This window comes from Phaseolus vulgaris, chromosome 1 (assembly GCF_051622355.1).
Source record: "Phaseolus vulgaris cultivar YP4 chromosome 1, ASM5162235v1, whole genome shotgun sequence".
NCBI lineage: Eukaryota > Viridiplantae > Streptophyta > Magnoliopsida > Fabales > Fabaceae > Phaseolus > Phaseolus vulgaris.
Window position 1 is genome coordinate 45,109,821 of NC_143498.1, and position 11,575 is coordinate 45,121,395.

The 11,575-nt window shown below is 32.3% G+C and overlaps 1 protein-coding gene across 3 annotated transcripts; it reads left to right on the forward strand.

Moving 5' to 3' along the window:
• The first annotated feature begins 2,893 nt into the window (after nucleotides 1-2,893).
• LOC137814284 (autophagy-related protein 9) lies at nucleotides 2,894-10,331 on the forward strand. 3 transcript variants are annotated; one of them, XM_068616919.2, is made up of 10 exons: nucleotides 2,894-3,131; nucleotides 4,794-5,447; nucleotides 5,541-5,861; nucleotides 6,296-6,518; nucleotides 7,326-7,505; nucleotides 7,590-7,796; nucleotides 7,925-8,002; nucleotides 8,075-8,145; nucleotides 8,306-8,416; nucleotides 9,283-10,331. In XM_068616919.2, the coding sequence occupies exons 2-10, from the start codon at nucleotides 4,873-4,875 to the stop codon at nucleotides 10,088-10,090; spliced, it is 2,574 nt and encodes an 857-aa protein (XP_068473020.1). In that variant the 5' UTR covers nucleotides 2,894-3,131; nucleotides 4,794-4,872; the 3' UTR covers nucleotides 10,091-10,331. The 3 variants fall into 3 exon arrangements, with proteins under 3 accessions (XP_068473020.1, XP_068473021.1, XP_068473022.1); XM_068616920.2 differs by having other exon boundaries at nucleotides 2,920-3,131; nucleotides 4,691-5,447; XM_068616921.2 differs by having other exon boundaries at nucleotides 2,920-3,131; nucleotides 5,192-5,447.
• Nucleotides 10,332-11,575: the final 1,244 nt, after the last annotated feature.

Consider the following 11,575-nt stretch of genomic DNA (forward strand, 5'->3'; position numbering starts at 1 on the left):
CAATTCTTCTCGTTAGGACTATTACTCTCATTAGGGCCGTTGGTTCCATTTGGATCAATTGTAATCCATGCGAAGGAAGTTTCTAAAAATAAAGTTTAGTGATATATATATTAGTAAGAGATTTAAGATTACAATAAAAAATAGTATCTAATATTTTTATCACATGAGTTGATGATAGATAGAACAGGTTTCATAATTTTTTTTTTTTATGAGTACGATGTTTTTGTTTTTTAATTTTGTCTCACTATTTTATATTTTAATGTTGGTTCTATATTTTAAAAACAAGTCTAACATAGTATTTCCCGTTAGATTCATAAGGATAATGATACCACATGATATATTTTTCATGATATGTTTTCAACAAAAACTCAACTTTAACCAATAATATTATAATTTTATTATAATATCAAAAAAATATTAAACATAAAATTTAAATATAAATGAAGGATGAGATCTTACTCATTCACAAATATTTTATGCTACAGTATTTTTTACACCATATCAATTTTAAATTGAACCTGATTTGTTATTAAAGTGATAAAAAAACTTATATTAAATGACGTAAATGATCTTAAATAAAAAAAATATGGATAAAAAAATACTTTAGGAATTTTTTTGTCTAGAGTAGATTTTCGGATTTAGTGTTTAGAGTTTTAATGTATTTTTAGATTTTGTGTTTTAATTTTTTTTTCAAAATATATTTTTTACATTACGAATTTAAATTATAATTTTGAAAAATTTGAAAATAATAAATTACATGATCAAATTGATATGGTGCTTAGGCTTGGAACTATGACATGCAGCTTTGGTTTCTGTCGGGTTCTTTAGCATTTTGTTGTTTCTTTTATTCAATTTTGAAAACTTTCTTCTTGAAAACCATGTGATGAATTCGAATTTACAATATCTTAGGACGGTGAACTGAGATTTCTTGATACAATGATCCTCTTTTTCTGATGATTTTTTTTTAAAAAAAATAAATAAAATTGATATGGTGGAAGAAAAAATTAACTTTTGGATAACATTAATATACACATTTTGCTGAATTACAAAACATAATTTGAGAAAAAAAAAAGTTTTGTACCTCGTTAAAGGTATCTAAGTAATGCTACAAAATCCAATTACTTAACTAAGGTCCAATGCTTGTGAATGCTAAAGAATCTTCCTACGAAGTACAAGACTTTGGCAATAATGGACCTTACAAAAACATGGGATTGGTCTTGTTAAAGGCACCTTCAAGCATCATCATCACTTTATCTCAACAAGACCCATTTTATAATATAAGTCTAACACTTTGGACACTTGATGAGGTTGCATAAACCTCAAAATCCACTTGGGTTTCAATGCAACCCAATAGGTTTTAGGCCTTCGGACCTGTTTCTGATTTCCCTATTTTGTCTCTATTCTGTTTGGATAATCACACCAAAACCGAATAAAACTTATTAAAATATATTCAGAAAAGAGAGATTGAACTATGAAACAAACATGTGCACCTTCTTGCTATTGTAGGGCCACGTCTAATCCAAACTAATTGGAAATCAATGAATTGATTTATTAGTAGAGAAAGAAAGAAACAAAACAAGATCATTTTCTTCAGGACACTTATGGGTAAGCCATGTTCATGGAATTTTTTTACCATATTTTAAATTATGTTTAAGCTTTTCATTTTTTTATTAAATATGTTTTTTTTCTTGTATTATAATGTTATTATTTTAATATAAATTTTAGACCTTCTAAATATTTACGGTAAAGAAATTATTAAATAATTTTTTTATCATTATTTTATATATAAAAAATAAATTTTTAATATAAATTAAATTATAATAATATAACATTTAAATATTTTAACATCTTAATTCAACCTTAAAAATATTTGTTAAATAAAAAAATAATTTATAGGATTTATTTTAATATTTTCTTTATTATAACTTAAAATATCCAAAATTTAAATGAAGGAATGAAAATTAATTTACGTACATAAAAAAATATTTAACCATTTTTTTTAATTATGCAACAAGTGATTTATTAAATTGCATTTTCATTTAAATTTTTGATAACAATGTCAAAGCTATTAAATGCATAGTAAAACCATTAAATGCATAATTCACAACTTTTTAAGTTTTTTCAATGTGCAAGATGCAAAAGTATATGAGTTGTATTTTGCCTTAGTCAATTATAGTTGCTTTCTATTTATCCATATTTCAATTAAGTAGTTTTAGTTTTTTCTTTCTAATTAATTAACGTGAAAATTTGTCTATCATCCATTTTATCTTGAATAAAATTATTTTTAAAAATACTTATGAGAGATTAAAAAAAGTATAAAGATAAATTATTTAACGTTTTCTGTTATAATTTATATAATGAAAAACCGGGTTCAAATTTTTACTTTATACGGAGGATAATTATAAAAAAAATTAAATATTCAATTTAAATTCAATTATCAATATTTCAAAAAAACATAAAATACTTTTTGTCTTACTGCAGGCATAAATTAAAAACATATATAAAAGAGACTATGATATGTATCAGGTGAGTCCGTAGTCATAAAGTTTTATTTTGTAAACAAGTTAATTTTATTGAAACAGTTTGAAATTAAATTTGAAGGCTTTCAAATTGTCCCATTTTAAATTATGTTTTCTATCAATCCAAACAAATAAATGAGATAAAAGATAACAGCAGTATTTTGAATTCCAACAACATTAAAGATTTGTTGAATATGTAACTTACGTGCGAAGGAAAAAAAAAAAAAAGTGATTTAGGGGAGAGAGCAGCGAAACACGATATTACTATTAGACCATCTTCCAGTACTACTAAGGAGAAAGAAAAGGAAACAGAAGCGACACGAATGCAAGCTTGATAAAAAAAAAAGTAATTATTAATATTAATATATTTATATATATAATTATTTTCTTCATCATCACTGTAATTTCATCTTCTTCCACGCAACTACAACAACGAAATAAAAAAGGAAAAACCCTCTTCTATTTTCTCTTTGCGTTCTTCTTCCAACTTCTGTCTCCCTTTTCAAATTCTTCATCTCTCACTTTAATTTCCCCAAATTCCATTGCTTCACTCGATTCTTCCCTTACCGTTTCATTATCCTACTCTTTTCCATCTTCTCTGCTCAGTTCAAGGTACGTTCCTTGTTCCTTTGCCCGTTTTTTCCAAGTTTTATTCGTTTTTATATTCTTTTGTTTTTCGTTGCTCAATAGTCCCATGCTTTATTCTATCATTCAATCGGTGTATATGGTATGGATGGTTTCGGTGTTTGTAAGGACCACAACAAACGACGAGTTTCCGTGGCTCCAATTTTGTATTAATTTGTACAGTTTACATTTTCTGGAATATTTTTTGCTGCAAAGGTTGGTTTTTGACATGTTTGGTTATAAGTGTCGATTAAGCAATCATGCTGTGGTGATCGGTCTTGTTTACGGCACAAAGTGTCTTGTAATGCTATTGTATTTTAATGCTAATTGGTCAGTTGAAGTTTTGTAGGGTGTGTTGCTACCTGTTCTTGATGTTTGCTTTATGTGCAAACAGGAAAGGTTGTTCCTTTTTTAGCTTCTTTCAGGTTGTAACAAAGGGAATCCCCTCCCCCTTTTTTTTTTTAATGTTATATGGATATTGAGCTTGTTGGTTATGGTCTCTGTGGTGGGGTTGGCATAGGCATGGTCAAGTGAGTGCTGTCATGGATGTGAAGTTTGGCTTGCTGTATATGTACAGTTGGTGGTTAATGAGGAGTCTGACCCTAATATAATTGAAGTAAGTTCATGTTTGGATGTCTAGTAGGTAAACGGGGAGGTAAAATTAAGTTTTTTTTGAGGGTGGGGGAGTAGACTAGAATGAAATAGGTGGCGGTTAGGATACTAAGTATAATGGTGATTTTATGAATTTCATTTTGCAGCCTACAGTGAAAATAGTTTGCAGATGGTTGATCTAAATGAAAACCAGTTAGTATATCAGTTTATTAACTGCAATTGGGAATTCTCATACAGCGGGAGGTACTTTCACTGAAAGAAAATGTTTCTTGCCTGTAAATGTTTCTTGTTGGTAAATGCTGTTTTTACTGTTTAGTGATTGCAAGTTGCAGCCAACAAATAATCTTCCATTAGTGTTATGCTAGTGCCTTTAGGTAGATAAATACAAGTCTAGTAGTAGTTGACATGAAATCTAAGAAAGAAACCTTTTTAGAAGAAAATATTGTTGAGAGTATGGGATGCCATTCAATTGACTCATTAATCTAGCCTAAGTTATGATTGTTGGCCTTTAGGATTGCTCAAAACTGACACCAACATTTGTGCAATTGATTTTGATTCTTATTGTACAGGGAGGAGTGAGAACTAACTGTTGCTTTCTCCCATGACCATTTTTTTATTTGATTTTGGAAAGTGGTGTGAGGCTGATTTCTTAGGGTAATATTTAGGTGCTTCTCCCCCTTCAAATCATTTTGGAAATGTTGATGCCGAGATTGATCATGAACAGCTATGGTGTTTTTCTTCATTGGTAGGAATCTTGAACTGGATACCATTGGCACTTTTTTCTGTTTTGCCAACTCTGACATATGATGGCCTTGTTCAGTTGACTGTGTTTGACTGGTGTTTCATACTTCTCTTTTATTTTTCTGTTGTTGAGGTGGTTGGCTGACCTTTTTGAGTTGACCATATCATACTTTTTCTGATCTTCTATTTTTCAGTTGTTGAAGAGGGTGGGCTATAGGATGGGAACTGAATAGCCTATCCTAATATCTGTTTTTTATGCGAACCTTTGGAATATTCTAATATCTGTTGCGTATGTAGGACATTGTCAATGTCCTAACCATTTTGGTATTTTGGGCATGGACTGGCTGTTTATGCCCACTATCAGTGTCAGTGAACAATGTTTAGCAGGCCAAGGGGTGCCAGTGCTTTTAGTATATTCAAATGGAAACAACCAGGTGCATCATCTCTGACAGCAGGTTTACTTCAGGAAGATCAGCCAGAGATTGAATTGTCTGATTATGGAAAGATTCCTAGTCCAGGCAGTGAGAGCCCTTCAGGGCTTCTTAATGGTGACAGCCTAAATGTAGAACCAATTTCTGATTTGGATCTATTCTTTGAAAGGCTTTACAGCTATTACTGTGAGAAAGGGCTATGGTGCATCATTATAAAATGGATTGTTGAGCTTCTAAGTCTGGGGTTCACCATATGTTTTTCAGGATTTTTTTTACTATATGTTGACTGGAATGGACTCCGTAATGCAAAGTGTGGGATGGATGCAGTTGAATCTGGGATTAAGCCCTGTGATCTTGCTAAAGAAGCTCTTCATCAACACCCCTTAACCCCACTAACAATCACGAAAGCTATTATTGTTGGATACTTGGGATTATTTTCTATCTATTGGATTTTTTGCTTCTTGAGATTCTTTGCACAACTAAAGGATACTCTGGAAACCCGGCATTTTTACTACAACAGGTAAGTTTGAATGATAAACAGTTAAAATGCGTAATGGTCAATAGTTTTTGTGGTTAATAGTTTTTGCCATATCTTACCATGATTTTCTTGCAGTCTCCATGTTACTGACAGTGAAATTCAAACCATGCCGTGGGCTACAATTCTTGAAAAAGTTGTTCTGCTACAAAGGTCTCAACAACTTTGTGTGGTAAAAGATCTTTCTGCCCATGACATTGTCATGCGGTTGATGCGGAAGGAGAACTACTTAATTGGAATGCTCAACAAAGGTGTGCTAGCTTTCCCTATTTCACAGTGGTTTCCAGGTGCTGGTCCTACAATGAAATCTGGTTCTAACAGAGCACAGAATCGTGTAATACTAACCAAGACCCTTGAGTGGACTTTGAATTGGTGCATCCTGCAGAGCATGTTTGATCGGTATGTTAATTAGTATACACATACCTTTTGTTTTACTATCAAAGTTCTATCATTTGATCCTGTAATTTTTTCATAATGTGTATAATTTCTTATCTTCTACGGTGTAATCACCAATTTTTCTGTTTAGGCCATTTTCAGGAAATGATTTGTTGGTTGGAATGATGCAATGATCATTTAAATACCTTGTTGAAGGTTACGATTTTGATATATAGATATTTTGATGGCTCTTAAAGGGATACTTGTGTTATTCTGGGCATTGTTCTTGTAACTTCATAACGGGCTAGCATTTGGTTGTTTTTCTCATTTTTGTTTTTTGTATTTTGTGTTTGCATATCACATTATTGCATTTAGATTTACTTATGTGGTAATCAGTTAGGTGGTTCATATACACTTTCCAATATTTATATTCTCCTTTGAACTCAAATTTTCTGTAGAAACTTTTGTGTCAGAGGTGATTTTGTGTCAAATCCAAAGACATTACAAAGAAGGCTCATGGTAGTTGGATTTGCAATGCTTTTACTCTCTCCATTTCTTGTCATATTCATGCTGGTGTATCTCTTTCTGAGGCATGCTGAGCAATTTTATAATCACCCTAGCACTGCATCATCTCGAAGATGGTCAAATCTGTCAAGGTGGATCTTTAGGGAATTCAATGAGGTATTGTTCTTCTTGATCTCCATTTTATTTTCTGCTCTTTTGCTGCTTTCATGGTGTTGGAAAGGGCCACAAACACTTTGATGCCATATGAAAGAGCCACTTCTTCTAAACGCTTAAGCTATTTCATGGAAGCCCTTGAAAGATTCTAGTGCATGTATTTTCCTTTAGTTACCAAAAATGATTTCATCATGGAAGAAAAAAATTAACTTGTAAACATCTGTTTATGAAAATCCTTATTGGAAGTTAAGGCGAAATTACAAGAAAATGAATTCTTGATATTTCTACTTAAGGATTAATCAATTATATTTTAAGTTGTTAATGATGGTTATGAGTGACCACTTAGCTGCACTAATGATTTATTATTCCTGTTTCTCGAACTGTAAATACTTTTCACTGTAATCCTCTTTGTAACATTCATGGAATGATGATGGATATTATTCTAGTCAATAGTCCTTAGCTTTCTTGTCTTTGTATATCTTTTTGAATCAGGTCTAATTCTCTATTAATTGTGGACGATATTTTTTTTTCCAGTCTCTTTAACTGAATTATATTGATTGTTTAACATGTGTTGTTTGAAGAGAACCTATTATATAGAAGTAGTCTAAGTTTTGAAAGTTACCGGAGATTGAATTTTGACGTTGTATGTGTTTTCTTGTTCTCTTTGTAATAAGTAATTTATTATCCCAAAGTGGTTTTAATATCATCTCTTGATAGGCTGAAAGTGATGCTATACCTAGCTATCATTTTTTAACATGATCACTTTCTTTTACTTTTATGCTAGAGCTTATTAATAAACATTTGTCATAGGTGGACCATCTCTTCAAGCACCGGATTAATAGCAGTGTATTGCATGCTTCTGATTATCTCAAGCAATTTCCTTCACCAATCATATCTATCATTGCAAAATTCATCTCTTTTGTATCGGGTGGCTTTGCTGCAATTCTGATCATCATTGCTTTTCTCGAAGAGTCTCTACTAGAGGGCCATGTAATGAAGTTCTATTCATTTTTCATAATTTATACCCAGTTTCATTACATTCATTAAAGATATTTTTAATGGAAATTATTGCAGATATTTGGTCGGAACTTGTTTTGGTATGCTGCTGTTTTTGGAACTATAACTGCCATTAGCCGGGCTGCCATTACCAATGAGCTTCTGGTTTTAGATGCTGAAGGAGCTATGTCTATGGTGGTTCAGCATACTCATTATCTGCCAAAGAGATGGCGTGGCAAAGAAAGTACTGAATCTGTCTGTGTTGAGTTTGCAACCTTATTCCAGGTATAATAAGGTCTTGGTTTAAAGCTTTCTCATTATGATAATAGATCAACCCCTATCTGTTCTTTATCTGCACGATAACATAGGCTTGAATATTACTTTGCATGCTCTTGTATCTTTCTGTGGTGCAGTATACTGGAATGATGTTACTTGAGGAGATGGCCTCAATTTTCCTCACTCCATACTTGCTTCTGTTTATTGTCCCAAAGGTAATTCTTGTTTGGAGATAACCTCTTTTATATAGTATAATGAATTAAGTATTTGCTGTTTTCATTTTGCAGCGGGTTGATGATATCTTGCTTTTCATCGCTGATTTCACTGTAAATGTTGAAGGTGTTGGCCATGTTTGCAGGTTAGCATGAAAATTTTCATATTTATCTTTTAAATGTATGTCCCTCATCTCTGGCCATTCTTTTTAGACTTGTATAATTTTATTTATTTATTAGTGTTGCAGTTTTCAAGTGTGACTGGCAGAACATATTAATTATATTATGTCCCTGCTGTTTTCACAGTTTTAGCACCTTTGATTTTCAAGAACATGGAAACAGTCATTATGGTTCTCCTTGCAATGCACCTCGTAGCCGGAGGAGTTCTCAAGGGAAGATGGAGAAATCATTGCTGAGGTATGTTCTTCTGGCTGAGCTGTCATAATCACAGGACACTGGTCTAAGAGAGTTCTATTATATTGTCTATTTGTTGATTTGATATTGTTTCAAATAATCTCTGGGGTTCTACCACGTCTCTTTTAATTGTTGTCTTTTATGCTGCTTTAATGCTTTGGTGGAAGTTTGAATGGAGTAATGTTGAACGTTTTTTCTTTCTCGGGGGAGGGGGTGGAGGAAAAGGAATTAATTCATTGGAGAATAGTTAGTGTTATCCAAGATCCTTAGCCACAGGAAGACAATTTCTATTTGTTATCCATGTATCTAATTTTGCCATAAAGGTTGTTTCCATTGCTTTGCTGATGATTTGGAACCCCGGAGCCTTTTCTTTTTCCCGTAAAAGTGATATATGTTGTCTCTCTTATATCCTGCTGTGATAATCAGATATTGTCCTACTAGCCAACACCTAATATCCTCAGTGTTCCGATTGTAATTTTTATTGTTTGAAACTTTTTATCATCGTAAGCTTGAAATGATCAGCTCCATTATTTTTAATCTTCAATTCTCCCTGTTGTAATTCACCTGTTTATGTTGTCAATGATTCGTGTAAATCATGAAAAAATAAAGAGATGATAATAATTTTAAGAAGCTGAAAAAGGAGAAAGAAAGGAAAATTTGTGCTCTTTTTGGAGCTGGGCTAAATAATGTTTCTAGTTTGATTTCAGTCTATATAAACAATGCCCCTCAGACAACTTAACGCAGTAAACCTTTACTACTTTCAAAATCCCTTATACCTTAAGCCAAGCAATGTTATTGTTTTGGATTACTGATGTGAAATGTGCCAGTATTATTATTTTTGCTGTGTTAAACTTCTGTTGTTATTACAGCTTTCAGAGTAGTTATCCATCATGGGAACCAAGTGCACAGGGTAAACAGTTTTTGCTAAATCTTAGAAAATTCAAAGAGGAAAAGTTACCAGTACATGGAAACATACATGCAGCTTCCCCTCCTAGAATGTGGAGGGGTATTTCCAACATGGGAAGCAATATTGGGGACAGAAACAGGTTTATGTCCAGGGAAATGCCACACAGTACTTTTTTAACTGGCAATCACTTGGGTTCTCTGTGGTTGATTGAAGCCAACCAAAACAATCATCCCTATCTCCTTGATTGGTACTATACATCTCGATCTTATGACGTAAGTCAAGGAGATGATCCTTCAGAACCGTTTGGAGTAATAGAGTCTAGAGAGCTTTGGATTCCCCCCAATACGACACACAATGAAAGTAGGTATGAGGAATACTCAAATGAGAATCGTCCAGGTTGGGCTCCATTTCATCTTGCGACTTCCACATCCGTTCCCATTTTCAGGGAAAGCTCAATTCAGGATCAAAGTTATAATGCACTGACCCATACTACCAGCAGTCATTGGTGGAATAGAAGTCACGCGCAGCAGGGTGGACAGAATCAGACAAGCTTTTTTGAGCCTCCAGATTTCATTCAGGAAAGATATAATTATCCTGATAAGTTTTCTGATAGAGGGTCAGAGGATGAAGATCGTGAACAACGCTTGTACTCTAGAGATAATCACAGATTATCTAGAACATACGCAGATGACTTAGGGGCTGGGGAATTTAATCTTCATTTTGATGATATTTATAGCAGACCTCCAGAAACACCACCTGCAAGCTTTTGAGTGACAGCTCTGTTCCTCGTTATTTGTTTAGGAGGTTATTGCCGTTGTCAAGAGCATTTGAATGCATGGATTTCCAACTCTATTCTTTGCTGTAAATAGATTCATTGGAATGAGGTTGGACTGTTAAATGAGCCTCAGTTGATGTTTTGGAAGGTCTCGAGATTGCCTAAAAAGGGTTCTGGGGATCCTTCCTTGCTAGGTGTAGCAATCACAAAATCAAAAAAATCATTAATTATGTCCAGTGTCCTCATAATTCTTTCACCCAATTCTCGTTTTCAAAAATACTCTGCTTTTCTTTTACTTATTGTTTGGTTGATTGACATGGAGTGGAGGGAAGCAAATTTTCTTAACTTCCATTGCTGAATTTAAAACTTTATTCCGTTATTAAAAATGTGTTTTGGAAGTATATTTTATTAATTCTGAAAAGTATGTTTTGAAAATATTCCTGTTTAAAATATTTCCGTGGTCCACAGAACAGGGACGGTGGAGCTAGTAATTTTATGGGCCCAATACAATACAAAAAAGCTTTTAAATGAGTCGATCACAAATAAAAATATAAAACTAAAATTTAAAGAAGAAAAAGAGTGTAAATGAAATCAATATTACGTTAATAATTAAAGTTTATACAATATTTATGTTTTGGAGAGACCCTATTGGCCATAAATGTGAAAGGTATTTCTTTTGGTGCACGTTTCAGCCAATTTAAAATTTAGTGTTTGCAATTTTTTATCCACATTTCTCGCTACTGATTCATAAGTGGGGTAATATCCCAAACACGTAACAAACCTATCAAGAACCTAAATTTTTATTTTTTCAAAATCCATTTTTTTAAATAAGAGTAATCAAGAGAATTAAAATACAAAACTAAATTAGAATCTTTAGATATATTCGTTTCACATTATTTTACAGTATTTAATTATTTGTTACATATGAAACTAATTTTGGAAACCATTATTCAATTTGTATGAAAGTATTGAAGTCTTACTCTTTTTGGGTTCTATTAATGGTGTCGTGGTTGACAAATAATCATGTGTTTTAAGCACGTGATATCTAGTTTAGTTTAGATTCGAATGTATAAAAAAATCCTGTTTAAAGAGGTCAGATTTTGAGAAGGAGAGATCTATGCCCATTGATTTGTTTTTGTCAAGTACAAACAACCAATAGTAATTATTTGGTCATTTAAATAAAAAAGCAAGCGTCGAAATTAAATTTGGATGTATAAAGAAAACACAATAAAGAAAAGAATTATATATTAAATACGTATGGATTTTATATACGAGCATTTAATCGGAAAAAAAAAAACCCTAAAAGAATGAGTATGTTTATGCGTATGGTATTTTAATATTGAACTGTCTCGTACTCGTAGATTTATTAATTTATTTTTCTTATCGGCTCTCGTACTCGTAGATGATATTTAATATATTATGTTTAAATAAAAAAAATTATATTAGTACATTAATACGAAAATGATGTAAGATTTTGGGG

Coding starts and splice junctions, on each gene's coding strand:
- LOC137814284 (XM_068616919.2), top strand. CDS start 4,873: ATGTTTAGCAGGCCAAGGGGTGCCAGTGCTTTTAGTATATTCAAATGG. Junction 6,519..7,325: donor TCTTTAGGGAATTCAATGAG/GTATTGTTCTTC, acceptor CATTTGTCATAG/GTGGACCATCTCTTCAAGCA. Junction 8,146..8,305: donor GGTGTTGGCCATGTTTGCAG/GTTAGCATGAAA, acceptor CTGTTTTCACAG/TTTTAGCACCTTTGATTTTC.